The following is a 23,241-nucleotide window of genomic DNA, read 5'->3' as shown; positions in this document are numbered from 1 at the left end:
ATTACAAAATATGGACAGTATATAGCCTACACATTGCAGTGGAGATAAAAAGATAAAAAATATAAAATAACAAAAAAAAAAATAGTGCAAAAGAAGAAAAACAGTGCAAAAAAGCAGGTAGAATGAGTGTGAGGAAGACAGGTATTGCATGGATATTGCACATATGGTTATTGCACTGTTATTTTAATTCTTAGAGCACCTTGTTTTTTGTATTCCTTACAAGAATCCCCTTTTTTTTTCTTTCTTTTCATATTGTATTTAAATTGTTATTTGTCCATTATCCTTTTTGAGAGCTTGTGTATTTTCCATAAAGTTTTGTTTAACAAAAAAAAGGATACCTCCACAGCTGACATCATTAGGAACCAATAGAAATGATCCATTTCTGGGGGTTGGGTGGTTTCAGCAGCCAATCAAATCGCACCTTCGGGAGGTGGGCGTGGTCTTTTCGCTGACTCAGTAAATTAACCTCGGAAACTGGTAAACATTCGCGGCTCTCCGGGGAGCTCTTTACCAGCAATGTAATGATAATGAGCCAAAATGGCGGCCGACGGAGGGCCAGTTTCCGTTTTAAATGGAAGTATGGGGGCGGGTCTAGAACTGCATCACAGCTGATCTGGAGGCTTTTTTTCCCCCTCAAGTTGTTTTTTACAGAGAGCAGCTTTGCAGACAATCACACGGGGCTCCACTGTCTTGTTTTCTGTCTCTCCCCTGTTATTTTTTATCTCTTTTTAGCGCCCTTTAAACACATATCCTTAAGTTTTCCCATTTTTAAACCCCAGACTGGCTTAATAATGCCAGTTCTTTGTAGAAAAAGCTGCTTCTACAGCAAATGTCATCGTCTTTTTGTCTTCGGAGGTGGATTTAGCTCAGGTCTGACCCACTTTTAGCCCCCTTGGCTTCACATTGGCTCTAGTTGGAGATGTTTTCGCATCTGTTCCGCTCCCCGGAGGAGTCCTGGGGGGATGCGATCTCCCCGAGCCTGCAGCTGGCTCTGACCGCCGTGTACACGGCTCTGTACTCCCTCCTGTTCGTGTTCGTGTACCTGCAGCTGTGGCTCATCCTGCACTACGGCCACAAGCGCTTCAGCTACCAGAGCGTGTTCCTGTTCCTGTGCCTGCTGTGGGCAGCGCTGCGGACCACGCTCTTCTCCTTCTACTTCAGGAACGTGCTGCAGGCCAACCAGCTGCAGCCGCTGGCCTACTGGCTGCTGTACTGCTGCCCCGTGTGCCTGCAGTTCTTCACGCTCTGCCTGCTCAACCTCTACTTCACCCAGGTGAGACATGCACCCTAATGCACCCTGATGCACCCCAATGCACCCTAATGCACCCTCATGCACTCTGATTAGGGCTGTTCGATTTTGCCCAAAAATAAAATCTCGATTTTTTTCTCCCAAAATCCGATTTTCGATTACGATTACGATTATTTTGTGAATTGACAAAAGGCAAAGAAATGATTTCAAATATACTGTTTTTTTATTGAAAATTTGCCCCATTGGGATTTAAGTGCAAACGTTGCTCTTATTAAACCAAAAATGAATGAATAAAGTGCAAAGCTCTGTAAAATAAGTTGAAAAAAAGTTTTAAAAAATATAATAAAATATAAAGTTTTATCTCTGGAAAAAAAAATCAGCAAATCAGCACTTGCAAACATACAGTAAGTTATATTTCCAATTAAATAAAACAATACATTTTCTAATTAAATTAAACTAAACTGGGTCTTTGCATGCTAAATAATAATGCAACCCATGAAGGAGGTAGAGGTGTGTAATGTCAGTCATTACATTTGCTGTTCACATTTGCAAGTTTTTTGCAAGGAACACGAGCCGGTCTACCACATCTGGCTTGAGGGATGCCCGGTGGCATGTTACAACGCCCCCTCCTACACTAAAGAGCCTCTCCGATGGGGCACTTGTCGCAGGTATTGAGAGGTATTTCCATCAATCATTAATATGGTATCAATCATTAATATGTGTACAGACAAGGTAAAAAAAATAAATAATTAAAAATCGATTTTACGAGTTTCACGTTTTAAAATCGTTCTAATTACATAATTACGATTTAAAATCGATTAATCGAACAGCCCTAACCCTGATGCACCCTGATGCACCCTGATGCACCTTAATGCACCCTGATGCACCCTAATGCACCCTGGTGCACCTTAATGCACCCTAATGCACCCTGGTGCACCTTAATGCACCCTAATGCACCCTGGTGCACCTTAATGCACCCTAATGCACCCTGGTGCACCCCCCAATTTCTGAAAAACATGAATTGTCTCCCCCAATAAAAATACCCTAAATTATTCAAAATTGAACAAATGTATTTTCAGACTTAAAGGTTGAATATGTAGAATATTTATTAAAAATATATTTCTAAAAAAATAATACATCCACGGTGCGTTTTTAGGTGTACAGAATGAAAGTATTGCTACTCCATAATTATTTTTTTTTAGTCTGAATTAATATTTTTAAAATTTTTGATTTTTAACTGTGTTAAAACATGATCAGTTAGTTTAAACAACTTGTTTAGGGCTACATTTATCATCCATATATCAATTGATCGTGCATAAAGTAGTCCCATAGGATAAAAGGAAGACGGTGAGAAGAATTTGAGATGAGTAGAGACTACATGCCCAAAACCCTTAAAATTATGATTTACGAATATAACAGTTAAGTAAGCAGTGACACACACTGTTGGCTGTTTAGGACAAACAAGAAAGGTAAGCACAATAAATGATTCCCTGTGCAGTATTTTTTGCCGAGCCTTTACCAATTTATGGCATGGTATGAGTTGCATATTGGCAAAAAATTAAAATCATGTTGGTGCCCCCCCCAATCCTGACATCGGATCTGCACCCCTGCTAATGCACCTTAATGCACCCTACTGCAGCACCCTGCAGCAGAGAAGTGAGGACTGGAAGCTTCCAGTCCTCACTTCTCTGCCCCTGTGGAGAAAGATATCTCCAAAATTTCCAAAAATGTTAGGGCTGGCCAGGTGGGGCCACTTTAAATTCTGGGGGTGGACACCAAAACTAAAAGCCATCATTACAGGATTTTATTATACTGTTGCAGTAAAAAGCATCAGAAATACTTTACTTTAATACTTATTTATTTTTTATTTATTTTTTTTTTTACTTTCTAACTTGTCTGCATATATTAATGGTTAATACCATGTTGGTAAAAACCTAAGGCATATATATATATATATATATATACTTTTTTTTTAAATATATCATATTTTTATTTTATTAATAAATATATATATTTATTTTATTTTTATTATTAGGCTGAAAAAAAAATCCACTCTGTTTTTCTGAATTAACCAACTTGCAAGAAGCTGTCATTCACTTGAGAGCTGGATTTCATGGAAGCAAACATGTTCCGCCACTCCGGTTTAATTCAGTTTTATTTTGGTTTGAAACATTGGGAGATACTCTTGTCTTTAAGTTATATAGATGGTATTATTAGTTAGTAGTAGTCGACTTTGTGCAAGCACCTCAGGACTTGGCACGTGAGAGCTTCCCGCAGGTTGTAAACACAGCAGATTTATTTTTTTATTAAATCCGAAATACTTGCCCAACTGATTTGGGATGAAACGCAGAATCTATGTGACCGGCAAGTGTTTTTTTAAATTTATTTATTTTTTATTGAGGCCAGTGGGGTGGCCAGCAAATTTGTAGGGGGGGCCATGGCCACCCCAGCCCCCCCCCCCCCCCCCCCCCCCACCCACCCCCCTGGTGGCGCCACTGCTCCAAGGAAACACCATTTTAGAGGTTTCAACCAAGTTATTTGTAGTAAAAAAGTGTTTTCTGCTTAAAATATCAATTTAAATCTAATTTGAAGGAATGTTTGATTATTTTTAGAAAGTGTTCTCCCATGACCTCCCATCCCTGCTGTTGACAAAGTCCACGTAAAGCAGCTCCGGAGCCCAATCGTCTCTTGTGACAAGCAAATATCACTTTGTGGCTCGGTGTGACATGCACAGTCATGGCAGAGGTCACCTCAGACTCAAGCTGCTGCCTTTAGTTTTCTTTAGATGATGTAGTTTCAGACTTTCAGACTGGTATCTTCCAGCAGTGCTAGTCCAGCTTCCTGGCTGAGGCCAACCTGGAAGTAATGAAAAGGTGCAGTTCCTGGACCGACCACTAGGAGAAGACTAGTGGTCAGCTCCAGAAGACTCTTCCATGTTAGGACCCATTTACATGTAGCAAAAACGGTGGTGTTTTCATGCGTTTTTGCCGTTCATTTACACAAAAACGAAGCTCAAAGTCACCAAAAACGATAATTCCTGAAAACTCCGGCCAAAGTGGAGATTTGCAAAAACTCCTTCTTCACGTTTGCTTGTAAACGGAGGGAAATGGACATTTAGGCTTCAGAACGTCACATTATGAAACAAACGTCACCAGCGTCATGTGTGCCACCTGTCATTTTTTTATGTGTTTTTCCAGGATTCCGATTGACTAGCATGACTTTATGCTTCTCGTTACACTGCCCCCTGCAGGTTTGGCTGCTCATAGCACCTTAACAGCGTATTTATGCAGGTTCGTGTAAATTATGGTATTTTTCAAAACGTAGAGGGGGAAATATCAGTTTTTGTAAATACCCGGTTCTGTGTAAACGTGGCCTTAATATGTTCAACTTAACCGCAGAAAAAAACACTGATTTTTTTTTTTGTTGTTTTTTTTTTTTGTTCTACATGAGGTGGATTTATATAAAGGGACACATTTATTTATGATATGTGGCATGGCCGTTGGATTGGCAGTCAGCTTAGCCGATGGATAGCCAGAGGTGTCAAGTAATGAAGTACAAATACTTCGTTACCTTACTTAAGTAGAAATTTTGGTTATCTATACTTCACTGGAGTAATTATTTTTCAGACGACTTTTTACTTATACTTCTTACATTTTCACACAATTATCTGTACTTTTTACTCCTTACATTTTAAAAACAGCCTTGTTACTCTATTTCATTTTGGACTTTAAAAAAAAACTATCCAGTTAAATTGCTCCATCCGGATAGAGTGAATTTGGTTGTGGTTGTTTCAGATGTTCTTGTCCAGTTTTGTTCTTACATCTGTTCCCTCAGATTCCTGCAACTAAACTTGGATGTACATTCCAATAAAGGTTAGGATAAATGATAACATTCCTCTGAAGTTTGACTTTTTGCACCATTACAATACTTATAGGCAACTAGTCATCATATCTCCTGCTCTCTGAAACACGTTAATGCTCAATAGTACACATATATGGTTCTTTAATATATTTGCATTATACTAAGATGCATTCATTTCAATGGCTTTTGTCCTTAATGCCTTTTCCCCCTTACATTACTTTTACTTTTATACTTTAAGTAGTTTTGAAACCAGTACTTTTATACTTTTACTTGAGTAAAACACTTGAGTTGAGACTTCAACTTCTACAGGAGTATTTTTAAACTCTAGTATCTATACTTCTACCTGAGTAATGAATGTGAATACTTTTGACACCTCTGTGGATAGCTATAGCTAAAGCACCCTTCTAAAATGGGATGTTCTGCTGCAGACGTTGGCGGTTGTTCTGCTCGTGTCTCCCAGAAGCAGCGACACTTGGACAGCTCGGCCCTCAGGGCACGGCCCCTGAAGCATGTCTCATTTCCATGTGGGATGAGAGGGAAGGAAGCCGGGTCATATGACTGCTGGAGGAACATGTCAGCTGACCGCTGGACGTTTATTGCAGACAAACTAAACTTCCTCCCAGGAGCACTGACTCCAGGTGCTGTTCCTGAAGCACGGCGTCTGTTTGTCAGCTAAAGCTCATCAGCGCGGTCGTTTAACCCGACGTGAAGACGGTAAAGTGGAGTAAGTGGCTCCTGGACTGGAGCTGGCCTTCCCTCTGAGTTAATGTTGTTAGCAGAAGCAGCGGCGCTTCTGCTCGTGGAAGTGTGGGCTGTCACATGACGGCGTCATGTGGAAATGAAAATCTGTCAACAGCTGCAAGGTGCCCTGCAAAAAGGATGAAAAGAGAAACAAATCCTCCCCTTTTCTGGTCTTGCTTGTGTCTAGAGAACTAAATACAGGACTGTCTCAGAAAATTAGAATATTGTGATTTTCTGTAATGCAATTACAAAAACAAAAATGTCATACATTCTGGCCTCATTACAAATCAACTGAAATATTAAGCCTTTTATTATTTTAATATTGCTGATCATGGCTTACAGCTTAAGAAAACTCAAATATCCTATCTCAAAAAATTAGAATATTCTGGGAATCTTAATCTTAAACTGTAAACCATAATCAGCAATATTAAAATAATAAAAGGCTTGCAATATTTCAGTTTATTTGTAATGAATCCAGAATGTATGACATTTTTGTTTTTTTAATTGCATTACAGAAAATAAAGAACTTTATCACAATATTCTAATTTTCTGAGACAGTCCTGTATATTCTCCTCCAGCTAGATTCATGTTGTTTTCTGGTTTTTGCACCTTTTACAAGGTTCACTGGAGATGGATAAGTTATTCTCCTTTTTTTTTTCTAAACTTTTTCACAGTTTTGTTCATCCTTAATATATATATATTTGTATATAAATGGTGAGTTGTTTAAAATCAGGTACATTTAAATAGGCAAATCACCTGCTATCAGCTCACAAATGTCCCCTAGGAAGAAGAATCCCACATCAAACTTCCCCTGTTTTTAATAGGAAGCAAAATAACAAAACTATCAGCTGTGATCCAGAACTATCCAATAATCAGTGATTACATGCTCCACAATCAAACCGAAACAAATGCCACGTGTAATCAGTGTTTGTCCCCATAAAACCGTGATGATGTTTTCTCACAGCTGTATTAATAAACGCCATGCGTGCCTTACGTTAGCGCTGCGGTGCTGGTTGGTATCTACCCCTGAACTCGCTGGGGGGATGAGCTGTGGCCCGACACACTCGTGCAGGTGTAAACACCCCTGGTGTTGACCTGGGATTCATTTCCTTTTATTATGGCACTTCTCCACCAGCACCTACTCGGCTCTACTCATCTCAACTCGGCCTGGTTTCTTTTCCATAATAATTCAACATCTGGAGCAGAAGTAGGAGGTTGGAGTGAAGCTGCTGTGACGTATTTGATTGTGTGATCTAAACAGAGAATACAACAACACTAAAGCAGGGGCGTCAATTGGGTATGGCAAGGTATGGCAGCCGCCACACCTTGGCTTCAAGGGAAAATGTAAATGTTTGTTTTTTAAATACATTTATGGAATTACTCTGTGTCTATTTGTATTGATTATTCTATTACTTTATACATATAGAATAACTACAAATGCAAATCAGAACAACATGATCGATTTCACTAGTTATTTTACACTGCAAAAACTCAAAATCTTAACAAGAATATTTGTCTTATTTCTAGTTAAAATATGTAATTTTTAGTAAAAAAAAAATCTCATTACATTTAAGACAAGACTCAAAAACAACCATTTTCACCTGTTTCAAGTAGATTTTCACTTAAAATAAGTGGAAAAATCTGCCAGTGGGACAAGATTTTTTTGCTAAGATAAATCTTTACTTGAAACGGGTGAAAATGGTCAAATAACAAGTTATTTTTCTGGTAATGACTCTTGATTTATGTGTTATGAGATGTTTTGACTAAAAATGAGACATTTTAACTAGAAATAAGACAAATATTCCTGGTAAGATTTTGAGTTTTTGCAGTGAGTGAGACTGCATTTGAAAAAGTTCCAATTTTCTGTGTTGATTGATACTCTAGTTAAGTTCTGTGACTCGTAACCTTGCCATACCTTAGCTTTGACTGAATTGACGCCACTGCACTAAAGATGTAGAAACTGGAGGAGATGATAGATGTGCTGCTGGGTCTGTGGCTTGTGTTTGATATCAAGTTAAAAAATGAGAGTGAGAGAAGCTTCAATCAAAGATGCTTTTTTTTTGTTAGTTTGTCACTGTGCTGCTGAAAAGTCAGCTGGAGCCACGAGCAGCTATGAAGTGACAGAGCTCCTGGTGGATCTGGTCGTTCCTTATCGCCCGTCTAGATCCCTTTTTAATTCTCTCCTCAGCCACCAGGTTTATGAACATCTGCACCTCAGAGTTGGATCATGAAACAGACTTTTGCTGCCATTGCCTGTTGAATAAAATGAACAAGAATCCGCCGTCAAAGTCGCTCTTTCTCTGATGTCACTTCCTGACTCAGACGTCTGACTCTAACCCCGGTGGCGTATTGTGTGATGACGTCAGATACAGCCGACTCAGCCGCTTAGAACCTCAGCAGAGTAGTTACAGAAAAGTATCTACTCGGCACGTTAGAGCCCTAGTGGAAAAGAACCAAACCGAGTGGAGGCGAGTCGGGCTGAGTAGGTTCTAGTGGAAAAGCGCCATTACTTTCCGTCCTGGGCTGAGTGCAGGAGACGCTGCTGCTGCTGTAATAAACTGTCCATGTTTACGTGCACGGTTCAGGTGTTTAACTGGACTCTTTGTACCATCATGCTCGCAAAGACCTGGTTTACCCTCCCGAGTAACCCGACCTCTGTCACAAGCGGTTGCGAAAGTGCCTGCGACCTCGTGCACTGTGTGCATGGAGGCCCGGTGCCAGGTTCAGTCCAGTTCAGCGCTGGTGTGCAGCTTCCACCACACGTGTTCAGTCTGCATGCATCAGGAGACGTGAAACACAAGCAGTGGAGCACGGTGGTGGAGGGGTGATGGGCTGGGCTGGGACCCGGGTACCTGCAGGTCCTTCCTAGAGCCGGACCTGAGCTACCGTGTCAGGCGGTAGGGCAGAAACACGACGGTCCCGAACACACCTGGGTAGGGATTAGGGCTGGGCGATATGGACCAAAAGTCATATCTCGATATTTTCTAGCTGAATGGCGATACTCGATATATATCGATATTTTTTCTGTGCCATAATTGGGGTTTCCCCCAAAGCATTACAGCATAGCATCTCTGTTAGCTTCATTTTTTCTGAGGCAAACCCTTAAAAAAACAGTTAGTTTTAATACAAAGCCTCTTGCCAAATGTTACACAGGTTCCTTTATTAACAGAGGTCTACACAATATCAAAATGTATAAAACAAATGAAATAAAAATAAACTGCCTGCATATATAGAATAAAAATGCTCCTTGAATAAAGTAAAACAAATATCCCTTTCCTGCATAACAATTAAATTAAAATACACTGTGCAATTAATACAATGTAGACAGAAACAGGCAGACTTTTCCACTGAGGTTGACAGTTGTGCAAATAAAACATTTGTGCAAATCTCAAATAAAACATTCAAGTCAATTTGTCACAAAATAAGCTATATCAAAATCATAAAAAAAAAACTTTTTTTTTTTTTTTAAATCGATATAAACGATATTGTCTCGTACCATATCGCGTTTGAAAATATATCAATATATATTAAAATCTCGATATATCGCCCAGCCCTAATTCCAATTTTGATTCTGCTTACCGATTCGGTTCTTTAAGAATTCCCTTATCACTTCCCATTTGGGAAAAAAAGGACAACAATGAGGCAAATGGCGCTAATATGATAGGGAGTGTTCACTAGTTGATTAGTTACCTGCAGTATTATTAGCCAAGGACATGCTAACGTTGCTGATGCTTCTGGAAAACACAACATTCCTTGATCATTTTTGCTGCTGTGTGCGCAAATGTTTTTGCATGTTGCTAGAATTTCCTCCCTTTGACGAAATATTCATTTAGCAAGTATTGCAAGTTAGCCTGTTGTCGTCTTTTTTACTGAAATGTAACCAGACTTTTGAGCGTCTGTATCGTTTGGGCGCCATATTTACTATTGACTGCTGGCTTACACACGTTATGCAACATGCGTGATGACGTCATTCATGCTCATTGGAAATTCGAAAAGAGAATCGTTTGAAAAAATATGCAAACGATTCCAAGCAATTGAAACACTGGGAACCGGTTCTGAACAAGAACCGGTTCTCGATTCCTATCCCTACACCTGGGAACACCAGGGAAACCTGCACCGTGTCGGCTGGGAGAGGAGGGGGAAAAAAAAGGTTATGCAACGGCACAAAGTCCAGACCTTGACCTGCCTGAACGGCTGTGTCTGGACCTCAGGAGGGCTGCGATCCCGGTGATGTAAGAGACGGGTCGGTCGGAACACCTGAGGTTACCCGCTCATCACACTCCCGCCGCAGTTTGGCTCATTGGTGGATAAAACCAACACGTGTGTAACATGTCCCATGTTGTTTTGTTCATTTGGACCTGCGTTCACCCGACCGCCGACCCGGATAAGAACCAGATGATGTTTTATGGCGCTTTTCCACTAGTACCTACTCAGCTCGACTCGACTCGCCCTCATTTCTTTTCAATACCCAAATGAGAAGTAGGAGGTTGGAGTGAAGCTGCTGTGACGTATTTGATTGTGTATCTAAACGGAGAAGACAACAACACTAAAGATGTAGAACATGGAGGAGATGATAGATGTGCTGCTGGGTCTATGGCTTGTGTTCGATATCAAGTTAAAAAATGAGTGAGAGAAGCTTCAAGCGGCAACGCTTTTTAATTTTTGTTAGTTTGTCTCTGCGCTGCTGAAAAGTCAGCTGGAGCCGCGAGCAGCTATGAAGAGACAGAGCTCCTGGTAGATCTGGTCATTCCTTATCGCCCGTCTAGATCCCTTTTTTTTAATTCTCTCCTCAGCCACCAGGTTTATGAACATCTGCACCTCAGAGTTGGATCATGAAACTGACTTTTGCTGCCATTACATTGCTGGTTGAATAAAATGAACAAGAAGCCGTCAGAGTCGCTCTTTCTCTGATGTCACATCCTCACTCAGACGTCTGACTCCAACCCCCCGACCAATCGGTGGTCTGTAGTGTGATGATGTCAGATACAGCCGACAGAAAAGTATCTACTCGGCACGTTAGACCCCTGGTGGGAAAGAACCAAACCAAGGCGAGGCGAGTCGGGCTGAGTAGGTACTAGTGGAAAAGCACCATTACTATGTTCTGACACCAGAGAGGCTGCACTCCTTTACTCTGTACGTCTCTACGCTCGGTTCACATGAGGTCAACAACCCATCAGCGCTTTGTTGGCTGGTCGCTTCATCTCTAGGTTACTAATGACCTCACATCTGCCCGCGGTCAGCGACGCGGCCCGGTGGCTTTGCAGGTGTGTGTTTATGTTTGAACTGAAACTCTATTGGGGTCATTCTCACCTGCTGTGTTGCAGAAATGATTCATCATTAACTCTGTGTTTGTCAACATCAAGGCCACAGTCCACAGCTTCTCCGGTGTAAACTGCATTTGTGCACATTTTAACGTGTGTTTTTTTTGGAGGCTGTTGTCCAAAGCAGCGTTCGTGTTCGACTCCCTGCAGTCCTCGTTCTCCTTTAGGCAGCCCCCGCTGGTTCATGACATCCTTTTATTCACTTCAGGCCAAGTTTCCCAGTTTTTCCGGAAACTATTCTTGTCGCACGTGATCAGAATGCAAAGAAGAGTTTTGCATTTTCTTTCCCACTCGTAAAGATGCATCCCATGCTCTTGTGTCACAACTGAACGAGAAAATACGAGTAATGTGGTATTTACCGGGATACTTCCCATCATTGTACAGAAGATGCAACGTAGCCACCGTCTGGCACGGTGGCGGCGTGGTGATGATTTGGGCTTTTTGTCTCTTTTTTTTTTAAAGCCAGTTTAGCTTGTCTTTAGCTATCGGTTTTATTGATCTGAAGTGGCGGTTAAGCTAACGAAACACAGCAGGTCACAAAATACAATAAAATAATAAAATGAATTATTTCATTTTAACCACATGACCTCAAAAACTGAGCCAGAACAGTGGAAGCCATGATTTTAATGTGGCTATACCACTCGCGGCCAGACGGGGGCAGCATACTACAAGAAGGTTCATGAGTCGGCGCCTGGTTGACGCCAACAGGGGAGGCAAAGTTATGGTGGCCGAGACCCGCCATTGCTGAAAATAAAAGTAACGCTGCAGTGCAAACAGAAACAAACGCCGCTGCAAATAAAATAAATGCTTAGCAAATAAAATAAACGCTGCAACCAAAAAAGGAAAGCAGCTGCAAATAAAAGAAACGCTGAAAATATAAAGAAACCCCGCTGCAAATAAAATAAACCCCACTGCAAATAAAAAAGCCACAACGGAAGTGAATTACGGGGGACTATTTTTGCCGATGCACCGGTGCCTAACGCATCAAAAATTACAAGTAGCGACATTGAACACTAACCTTTTCACTTATTTTCTCGTTCGTTGTTCTTCTTATTCCTCGCTCTTCTTATTTCTTCCTTTTCACTTACGTCCTCCTTTGTCTTCTTCTTCTCCTCACGTAAAAAACACTGGTGCATCAGCAAAAATAGTCCCCGGTAATTCACTTCCGTTGTGGCTTTTTTATTTGCGTCGTTTTTTTTTTATTTACAGCGACGTTTCTTTTTATTTGCAGCGTTTATTTTATTTGCAGCAGCTTTTGTTTCTGTTTGCAGCGTTACTTTTATTTTCAGCTATGGCGGGTCTCGGCCACTGTACAAAGTAGTATTTGCGGTACCGTTTCCATCATTAGCTCAGTGTCGTTGGGCTCTTTTGTCAACGCAGCAGCGCTACATGCCCCCGTGTGGCCGGCGGTGGTACTGCTACATAGGGTGGCTTTAAAGCGCCTCTTGTGGTGATCTCATTTTTCCTGCTTATGTTTCATGTGTGCGACACACAGCTGCGTTTGCTGACTTCAGCGGCAGCAGGACTAAAGCTGTCTCCACCTTGGCTTGTTCTGTATTTCATATTTTTTAAATCGTAACGACCTGGAGAAATCTGTTTACGCTCCAATCAGCTGGAGATTAGACTATTGTAATGCACTTAATGTTGGTGTCTCCAAGTCGTCTATTGGCCGCTTCAACTAGTGCAGAATGCAGCTGCCCGTCTTTTAACTAACACTCAAAGACGTGAGCACATTACTCTAGTCCTCTATTCACTCCATTGGCTTCCTGTCCATTTTAGAATTGATTTTAAACTTTTAATGTTTGTTTTTAAAGCCCTCAACGGCCTTGGCCCACCCTATTTATCGTAGCTTTTAACCGTGTGTTAGCCTGGCAGGGCGCTGAGATCCTCAACTGTTGTTGGAAGTGCCCAGGTCAAAGTTCAAGCGCTGGGGTGACCAAGCCTTTTCAATCCCCCCCCCGGCTCTGGAACAAGCTCCCCTGCAACTTACGCACCATCTCTGACCTGGGCCTTTTAAAATCAAGGCTTAAAACCTATTTATTTAGAATGGCTTTTAATACCCAGTAGTGTGGTGACACCTTTTACTCTTTTTCTTTTATTTTTTTCTTTTATTCTATTTATTTTTTGCTCTGTCTTATGATTGTATGTTGTATTTCTGTATGTTTTATTCTGTAAAGCACTTTGGCTCACCTACAGGACTGTCTCAGAAAATTAGAATATTGTGATGAAGTTCTCTATTTTCTGTAATTCAATTAAAAAAAACTAAAATGTCATACATTCTGGATTCATTACAAATCAACTGAAATATTGAAAGCCTTTTATTATTTTAATATTGCTGATTATGGCTTATAGTTTAAGATTAAGATTCCCAGAATATTCTAATTTTTTGAGATAGGATATTTGAGTTTTCCTAAGCTGTAAGCCATGATCAGCAATATTAAAATAATAAAAGGCTTGCAATATTTCAGTTGATTTGTAATGAATCCAGAATGTATGACATTTTTGTTTTTGTAATTGCATTACAGAAAATCACAATATTCTAATATTCTGAGACAGTCCTGTAGAGGTGGCTGTAAAGGGCTATATAAATAAAGTACATTTATATTTAAATATCCTGAAATGTAAAAAGAGCATTGATGAAAGTGTGTTTCTGCAGGTGATGTTCAAGGCGAAGGCCAAGTATTCACCAGAGCTGACTAAGTACAAGTAAGTCCTCAACTCCAACCCTCCGTTCCAGTTCCGGCTCCGGCTGCATTCACCAGTGTGTTTCTCCCTGCAGGACGCCGCTGCGGCTCTTCTTCCTCTGTCTGAGCGTCTTCTTCCTGGTGGTGAATCTAACGTGTGCGTTGTTGGTGCAAGGGGCGCTGGAGCACGCTGAGTCGCCAAAGTAAGTACCGACCCCAGCGAGCGGTGCTGCGGTGCCGGGCCGGTTCTGAGCTGTGTGATCCGTGTGTGCAGCGACGGCGGCGTCAGGCATGCAGTCCTGGCTCGGGTCCTGATCAACGACAGCCTCTTCGTCTTGTGTGCCATCTCTCTGGCCGTGTGCATCTTCAAGATCGCTAAGATGTCATCCGCCAACGTTTACCTGGAGTCCAAGGTAACGAAACCATGGAGTTGGTCTCGTTCTTTTTATTCTTGTTGAAAAGACTCCTGATGATCGTGATTGATGATAATCATTATTGGTGCAACTTCTAAACCTTCACATGAGTCCTCCCTATGATTGGCTCTCGCTGTCTGAGTGCTAGATTTATTTATCGTTGTAATGAAACCACAAATGTAAGCAGTTGTGTCACCACGTCCTCCCGCTCAATACATATCGAAGTATTACGGAAGATAACTAAGCCTGTGTTGAAAAAAAAATCCAATTTTCCGATTCTAAATCGATTCCCATATTAATTCCTAAAAATCGATTTGTATGTCTCAAGATTGATTTTTTTTTTTTTTTTTTTCTTCTTCTTCTCTCTCATCATTACAGTACAACTTTTGGTATTTTTTGGTTTATGCCCAAAAAAGGAATGTTTTGTTGGATACGAGAATAATTGGTGCCATGTTTTTGCCTTTAAATATGTGTAAAGGTATGAAAACATAAATTGTCTATATTTCATTACTTTATATTAGGGCTGGGCGATTTTGGACAAAAATAAAATCCAGATTTTTTTTTTTGTTTTGTTTTGTTTTTCTCTGAAAACCCGATTTTTCGATTTCGATTTAGATTTTTTTGGTAAAACTACAAAAGACAATGGATTAAATAGTTTCAAATATTTTCTCTTTATTTTTAAAGAAAAATAGCAAACAAATTTCCCAATTGGGAATGAAGTGCAATTGAAAGATACTGTAAATCCTCCTTGAGTTTAGTAAAGTGACAACATTTACAATTTTCTTGACCAAACAAGGATGATTAGACGAGCTCTGTCTGTAATGCAGCCAGCTGCAAAAAAGGAAAATCCATTTTCTGATTTTCCTTTTTTAACATCGTCTTGATTAATAAATCCGATTTAGATTTAAAATCGATTAATCGCACAGCCCTACTTTATATATTGTCTTGGGGTTAAATTTGCATAAAATGCTAAAAACCAAATTCTCAAAAATTAAAAACCGAAATAGACCGAAAATGGAAAAAATAAAAATAAAAGCGATTTAATACGTCTCTGTTTGCTGTCCTGGATCTGTTTGATAATTCTGCCACACGATGTTTCTGAAAGCAGTTATATCAGCATTCTGGGAGCTGATTGGTCCTTACAGCATCATTAGCTGCTAATACTTGCTGTTGAATCTCAATATAATACTAGTAGTAATATTTTGCATAACTACACAGTAGTCATATCATTCATGCAACAGCTCAAAAAACAGTTTTAATAACACTAACCCAAATCAATATTGGAATCAAATCTGGGGGACGTGGGCCGGGACCTGGGCCGGTACCTGGGCCGGTTCTGACCCCATGACTCTTCTCTCCAGGGCACGTCGGTGTGCCAGGCGACGGCCATCGGAGCCGTGGTCATCCTCCTCTACACCTCCAGAGCCTGCTACAACCTGGTGGTGGTGTCCCTGTCCCCGCAGGACCGGCCCAGTCCCTTCAACTACGGCTGGTACACCGTCTCCGACCAGGTACCGGACCCGGCCTTTACTCGCAAAATAGGAAATCAGATTTCCTGCAGCCGACTGTGTGGATGGTCCATCTTGGGAGATTTGGGGAAGTAATGCTTAGTGGAGTAAAGGGCTTTGTCTGGCTATAAATAACCCGGTGTCTGCGTCTGACCTACATTAGGCTGCAGGCTCCGTGCACAACAGCCGTGTAAAAAGCTTGACTTCTGTGTTTTTGTGTGTGTTTGTGGGACAAGTGGATGCAAACATGTCGCGTGAGAATAATCTGGCAGAACAAATAATCCCGGTAATCGGTCTTTGATTCCTAAACACCCCACTGCTGCTTCCAGGAACTGTATAATTGATGGATGTGCTGACTTGTCAAATGTGTTTTTGTGGAGAAAAATAGCGTTTAGTTGAAGTTACCATGACTGCAAGGGATAGGGTTAGTTAGTTTACTTTATTTACAATAAATATGTTATATCCAAGTCTAAAATATGAAACTCTGGTTCTTGGCAAACGCAAAGTTTTAGGAAATTACTCAATTTCATAGTTTTTTCTTCTTTTTTTCATTGATTTCTGCACTTAGAGCAAACAACAAAGGACTTATTTCAAGTTAAATATCAGTTTCAGCTCATTTGGAGGAATGTTTGCTTGTTTTTAGGAAGCAGCATCTAGCTCCTGTGCAGCTCGTCTATTCTGCAGGGATGACGTCGTCGTCAACAATCAAAGTAGCTCCAGATTTGCACGTAAAAGCAACCTCGGCACCCATAGGGGGCTCCACTGAGCTGGAACTGACACATCCTTTGTACTGCTTTCACACAAATAATGAGTTTTATCGCTACGTAGAGATCCGTCCCAAGACCCCCGGCAACTCTGTGGCCTCCAAAATACTGCAAATGTTTAACTGGCTACATAAGAAAGAGCTGGAACAGAAAAACCACCAAGAGTTGTCTGAGCCAGTGCTGGTAAAGGTGTGTGTGTGTTGCAGGCGGACGTGCGGGAGATCAGCGGCGAGGCCTACATCGTGTTCGGCATCATCCTGTTCTTCTGGGAGCTGCTGCCCACCAGCCTGGTGGTGCTGTTCTTCCGGGTCCAGAGGCCCCACCAGAACCTGGTAAAGCCGTGGGTCCAGCCCCCCCGGGTGTCTGTCCGGTGCAGCCGGCGGGCGGGCGTGACCTCTGTCCTCTCTTGCAGGCTCCAGGCGGCCTGATCAACAGCCACAGCTTCAGCTCCAGGGCTTACTTCTTCGACAACCCTCGCCGCTACGACAGCGATGACGACCTCTCCCGCAGCGTCAACAGCAGGAGCGACCGGGCCAGGTGGGTGTGGCGTCCCCCGCGTAGCTGTCGGGGTGTCGGGGTGTAGAGGGCTGCGTTGGGATTGGGTCCCGCCGGGGCCCAATGCAACTCTGGCGGGACTGGGCGGTTTGAACTTTGCTGTGGGCGGCTAAAAAAAACACTGCAGGATCGGGATGTAGTCTAGCGACAAGATGGAAATCAATGACGTGAAAAGAACCTCAAACATACGGAAGAGTATTAGGGCCAGGCAGGAGAAAAATAAAAGTAATATTTTAGAGGAAGAATATTTTTTTTTTGTTATGCACTTCGAGAAAAAAGTTGAAATGTTGAGAAAAAAGTCGAAATTTGATGACGATATTGATTTGAAACACATATCACACATATGCAGTTGCATAACTTCAGAAACTACCCTTAATGTTCCACTCCAAGAATGTTAGTTAGTTAGTTAGTTAGTTACGGCTGCTGCTGCATAGCTGTCAGTCGCTCTCCTAACTGGATTTGATGGGCCAGAGGAGACATTTCCACTTTATTTACCAAATTGTATTTCAACATTAATCTCAACATTTCGACTTTTTTCTCGAAGTGCACAATAAAAAAAAATCTTCCCCTCTCAAATATTTTTTCTCCTGTACGGCCCTAATTCTCTTCCGTACAAACAAGGTCTTTACAAAACAAAGATAAAGCAAGGCAAGTCAGATATTTGGAGAAACTGCGTTTAGTGTCTGTGGAGCATCTTGGAAGAGACGCAGGGATTGGAACCTCAGTCGGTCAGCAACATTCTCTTCCTCCACAGCAATGTAATGGCCAAGTGATTCATTTGTGAAATTAATTCATTTCATTTGTTAACTTTGTTTATTTTATGTTATTTATTAGTGTTATTTGAGCCACTCACAGCTACTCTCGTTGCTATAACCTCAATCACTTAATTGATGCGCAAAAGGCGAAATACAGTAGCTTGTGCGATGATGACAATGATGCATCTAACTTTCAGTCAGGTGACCTTTGAACTGTCAATTATCCATCAAGCTCCACAATTATCATGTTAACATTAAATCAGATAGATTTGTCCAGGACATTTCTCTTGCGGGACGGGAGAAGACACAAAATTAATGCATCTCTATTATTGTGCATGAATTCTCAGAGTTTTGCGGGTGCGGGTGGGAGTGGAACACGGGCGGTAATGGTCAGAAACTCGCGGGAGCAGGATGAAGGCAGGGCTCTATCATACTGTTCCCCCTAACCCCCCCGTCTCTCCCCCAGCCTCCTCTCCACCACTCCCCAGCTGGCCACGTCCAGCTGGTACGGCTCCATCCAGCGCCACGGGCTGTTAGCCGCCGCGGGGGCGGCGTCGTCCCTGCAGCCGCCGCCCTCCACCGCCCCGCTGCTGTTCGCCAACGGAAACATCCAGAGCCACCAACACCACCACCACAACTACTACTCCACCCCGCAGAACAACAACTACCAGCACCACCACCACAGCAACTACTACTCCACGCCGCAGAACTACTACTGCGGCTCACAGACGCATTTCTGCCCGCCGCAGAACTGAGCTAGGACCGGGGCCGACTACTAACCCTCCTTCTCCCTTCATCCCTTTATCCAGCTTGATCTAAACTGGGACTTGTAAGCGATGCACCTTGCACAAAAGTGGGTTCAGCAGCTCTTGCTAGGAGGAAGTGGAGGTCACATGACCACGAGACGGTGACGAGTCCCGAATGGTTACGCTGCTACGTCTCCAACCCCAACCCCTGTCTTTCCTGTTAAATGCTTTGAAAGGTTCTCAAACGGGAGACTGGAACCACGACGGACCAGATAATCATCATTCCACCTTCCTGATTCGCACATCTGAACACGGAGGGGGGGGGGGGGGGCTAAATTAGCAGCTGCGAGCTAACCGCTAATTCTGAAGCGGGTCGGAACTTAAGAGAGAGAAACATTAGTCACATTGTTGTTCACGTGGTTATTTGGGTTGAGAGTGTTTGATACAATCATGTCACGCTGTTCAGGCTGGCGGCCGGTTAGCGTTGCTGAGAGTTAGCTCGGCTTAAATCACAGAATATTGTTGTTCTTGTTCTTGTTGTTGATTCCTCACCGCACAGAGGGTGTAAAGGTGCCGCTGGCAGGACCGACGCTCGGTTCTGCTTCACTGGTACGGCCGCGGGTCCAGCTGGACGTGTAATATAAGCTCCCGGCGTGTTAGCGCTCACGGCGTGTTAGCGCTCACGGCGTGTTAGCGCTCACGGCACAGACGTGGGGTCGTCGGGTCCAGGTCCAGTCGCCGGGTCATGGATGATGACGGGTCAGGGGGAAATCCTGGCCGTCTCAGCCCCAAATAGTCAGTTAAAAGGTCAGAGTTCTCAGACGTGGGTCGTATAAGGGACTCGACATGAATATTGGACCTGCTCTTGACAGCAGAGTGAAACTCTGAGCTTTAGCTGTATCCATGCAGGCTGGACGAGTTTTTAAAGTTTATTTGTGACCAAAAACAATTCATATAAACTTCTTTTTTTACTTAATTTATGTTTTGGTTTTTTTTAGCTGTGAGGCAGACATTTGCACTTAGGTAGAAAGTGGGCGTGGCCCTGATTGTAGTTGGTATTTCTTCCTTTCTCAAGTTTCTTTTAGTAATCTTCTAGTTTATATTTTACTATTTATCCCTTGAAAAAAGGAAATATCAACGTGCCATCACATTTCGTCATTCCTAATATTTGCATTCCTCAAAGAAAGATATTTTTGCACAAGAAATGGCCAGATGATGTATGTTTTTAATCGTGTCTTCATGCCTGCGCCGCGTGTTCGGGGGCATCCGTGGTCTTAGCTTAGCTTTGTCTCGTGTGCTTTTATACATCAGTTTAATTTTGCACAGATTCTTTTTTTTTTTAACTAACAGATTTTATAGGTTTGTTTTGTTGTTACTCTGAATCTCATGACGGACTGCAGCCTGTCGGCCAGGAAGAAGGTAGTTTTTTTTGTCGTTTTCGATCCACTTCTGACGCCAAAATCGGCACGTGTGTGTTAGATAACTGAGGAATGACCGCTGTTGTATTTCGGCTAAAACCTTTCCCAGCCGGTTGATTCGTTTCAGCTGCCGCTCATCTGACAGAGAAGAGAAGTCTTCATCCTTGTGCGGTGCAGAGTGCATGTTTCCCAGGGCGGAGATATTTCTGTGAAGACGTTATCAGTCTATGCTACACAGCTGCAGCATCTTATTTCCTGAAAATGAACCGTTTTCTGTCATTGATGGTTTTATCTGTGGCCATATTGAATGTAACCTGTGCAACAGATCACTAATGTGTATGCAAGAAAAGCACTACCATGTTTAATAAAGGCCTACTGCACTGTTCAGGACCGCGGCTAACTGGGTCATTCAGATACACATCTGCAGGAGAGGGAAGGAAAAAGAGCTTTCACATGTCAAAGTGTGATGATCGAATCAAGAGCGCAGCACAAAGTCCTCGTTGTTGCTGCCGCCGCGTCCGTCTGGGTCCGACCTTTCCCACCGCGGCACGCTGGTCATGTGGCCGAGTTTAGCAGCTAACGAGGTTACGAGGAGCATCGCGGCGTCGCTTCACGACACGCTGGTCCCTCCATCTGCTGTCACGCTGGAGCCGGAAAATTCAGGTCCTTCATAGGCCACGGTTACATGATGTTTTTTAATTTGGAATTAATTATTCCGAATTAAATAATTCCGAATTAAACTATTTTCCTTCGAGTTTACATGGAAATAGTAATTCCGAATATAGGTTTAGATGGAAAACACGTTTGATCGGCTTTATCCAATTCCTCTTCAGGTCTGGGGGTTGGGAAGGTTCTGATTGGATAGGGGGGAAGTTACGTCTACCGGAGGAAAAACAAACTTAGCCGCTACAACTTTGAAAAGCTCACAATTTTTATGTTTCCTTCCATCTGTTCTTTTAATTATTTCCAGGTCCTCCAAACTATTTATTAAATAAATGGTCTCTGTTCTTGACCACCGTTTACTGCGTGCTGCCATCTTGAAACTTTGTTTGGAAAACAAGCCCAGCGCGGAATATAAGCGTCATGGAGACAGACGGGCGAGGGAACGAGCAGAAAGAAAGACCGGAATTAATTTAAAGCGGAATGAGTGTATACATGATCACAGAATTATTCTATTTGGATTTAAAATTGGAATAAACCAGCCACTTACTTCGGAATGAAGTTTAATTCGGAATGGCCATTTTCATTCGGAATTAGGTGTTTACATGGTCAGTTTTTACTCATTTTAAATCAGATTTAATTTTAATTCTGAATTAAAGAGGAATTAAACTTCCCATGTAAACGCACTGATAGTCTCACTTTTTTTATTTCTCCCATCAGGAGAAGCTCAGAAGATCAACAGGCTCTTATTCTCGTAACAACCTGCCACCTAGTACGGAAGCGTGTTGCATTCACTTGAGAAAAAAAAAAATCTGTCCTGTTTTTCTGAATTAACGAGATAATTATCTCAGAATTCAGAGAGAAGTTTTAATGAAAAAAAAAAATCTGCTTTGTTTACAACCTGCGAAAAGCTCTCACGTGAAATAATAACAATACCATCTATATAACTTAAAGACAAGAGTATCTCCCAATGTTTCAAACCAAAAGCAAAATAAAACTGGATTAAACTGGACAGGAACATGTTTGCTTCAATGAAATCCAGCTCTCAAGTGAATGAAGCTTCTTGCAAGTTGTGAGGTATCTGGTTAATTCAGAAAAACAGCAGATTTTTTTTTGTCATTAAAACTTTTCTCAGAATTCTGATAATTATCTCGTTAATTCAGAAAAAGAGCAGATTTTTTTTTCTCAAGTGAATGCAATACACTTCCGTAGCCTAGGGTTGCCAACTCCCTGAAAAATAAATAAGGGACACCTTATTGCCTTCACCCTTCCTGGTGTGGTGAATTTTATTTGCCCCTTTTTTTTGTGAGTGAAACGATTTTTTAACTATTTGACTCGAACCTGAATTGAATTAGATACATATTTTTGAATGCCACGAACACATGGAAAACAAATTATTATCCAGCAATTAACTTTAATCCAAAATAACAAAATGAACTGAATAAAATAAGTATCTTTCTTAAACAGAAACCTGTCCTGCTTAACTTAAAATTGTATAAATTAATATAAAACAATAGAAAGAAAGCAGAACATCCATTCTGTAATAGTGCACATTTTTAGTGCAATAACAAAAGTGCAAACAAAGTCTGTAGAAAACTAGTAAACATATTTGTTCCTCAAAGGCCATGACTGTAGCTACAGTTGTAGTAAAACTGAAAAAATTACTTATGAACTCAACAGCTCAATTCCATTTTCCATTGGCATTTTAGGACCTTTTTCTGACTCTCACAGTAATACGGGACAAAGTGCGTCCCTTTTCAGCTCAATACGGGACGCTACTTTAGTTTATAAATACGGGACGATTCCGTTTTTCAAGGGACAGTTGGCAACCCTACTGCCACAACCAAAGAAACACAGGCTTGGAAAACCCTGTCAAGATATCAGCCTTAATTAAGAGATGTAACAGAAAAACCTTTAGAAATAACACAAATAGGTCAAAGCAAAGTTTCCTTTTGAAAAGTTTGCAACAGTTTATCCAGATAAGTGTCTCAGTATCTCAGGTATGTTCACAGGGGCCACTGCTGCCCTGCTTCATTCCTCCTTAAGTGATTCAGTTAAAAGCTGTATACACATCTACACCCGATTAAGTGATCAAATAAAGCCGTAAAAGTATAATAAGGAAGGATTTATTTAGAAAAATATTCAAAAATAGTAGGGATAGGTTTGTTACTGCACCTAAAAATGAACAAAAACCAACATTAGTCTTGAGTTTATATAATTTTCAAGTTGAAAGCTTCAGTAACAATATTACGGAAGAGTATTAGGGCCAGGCAGGAGAAAAATAAAAATATTTTAGAGGAAGATTTTTTTTTCTTTTCCATTATGCACTTCAAGAAAAAAGTTGAAATGTTGAGAAAAAAGTTGAAATGTCGAGAATGTTGTTGGAAGTACAATTTCAAGAAAAAAGTCAAAATTTCGTGAATAAAGTTGAAATGTTGAGGAAAAAAGGCGAAATTTTGACTTTAATCACGAAATTGTATTTCAACATTAATCTCGACATTTACTTTTTTCTCGAAGTGCATAATGAAAAAAAAATCCTCCTCCTCTAAAAATGTTTTATTTTTTT

General features: G+C 41.4%; 1 protein-coding gene across 1 annotated transcript; it reads left to right on the top strand.

Moving 5' to 3' along the window:
* Positions 1-658: 658 nt before the first annotated feature.
* Positions 659-20,400, top strand: gpr137c (G protein-coupled receptor 137c). Its single transcript, XM_061715871.1, has 8 exons — positions 659-1,273; positions 13,829-13,878; positions 13,952-14,059; positions 14,131-14,269; positions 15,631-15,780; positions 16,748-16,873; positions 16,954-17,078; positions 18,318-20,400. The coding sequence occupies exons 1-8, from the start codon at positions 920-922 to the stop codon at positions 18,604-18,606; spliced, it is 1,341 nt and encodes a 446-aa protein (XP_061571855.1). The 5' UTR covers positions 659-919; the 3' UTR covers positions 18,607-20,400.
* The last annotated feature ends 2,841 nt before the right edge of the window (positions 20,401-23,241 follow it).

Source organism: Cololabis saira, chromosome 24 (genome assembly GCF_033807715.1).
Source record: "Cololabis saira isolate AMF1-May2022 chromosome 24, fColSai1.1, whole genome shotgun sequence".
Classification (NCBI taxonomy): domain Eukaryota; kingdom Metazoa; phylum Chordata; class Actinopteri; order Beloniformes; family Belonidae; genus Cololabis; species Cololabis saira.
This window is presented reverse-complemented; position numbering and strand designations above follow the sequence as displayed.

What these genes read in the sequence shown, in the direction of transcription:
- gpr137c (XM_061715871.1), top strand. Translation starts at nt 920, where the DNA reads ATGTTTTCGCATCTGTTCCGCTCCCCGGAGGAGTCCTGGGGGGATGCG. An exon ending in TCAACCTCTACTTCACCCAG is followed by an intron (nt 1,274 to 13,828) that starts GTGAGACATGCA and finishes GTGTTTCTGCAG; the next exon opens with GTGATGTTCAAGGCGAAGGC. An exon ending in GAGCACGCTGAGTCGCCAAA is followed by an intron (nt 14,060 to 14,130) that starts GTAAGTACCGAC and finishes CCGTGTGTGCAG; the next exon opens with CGACGGCGGCGTCAGGCATG.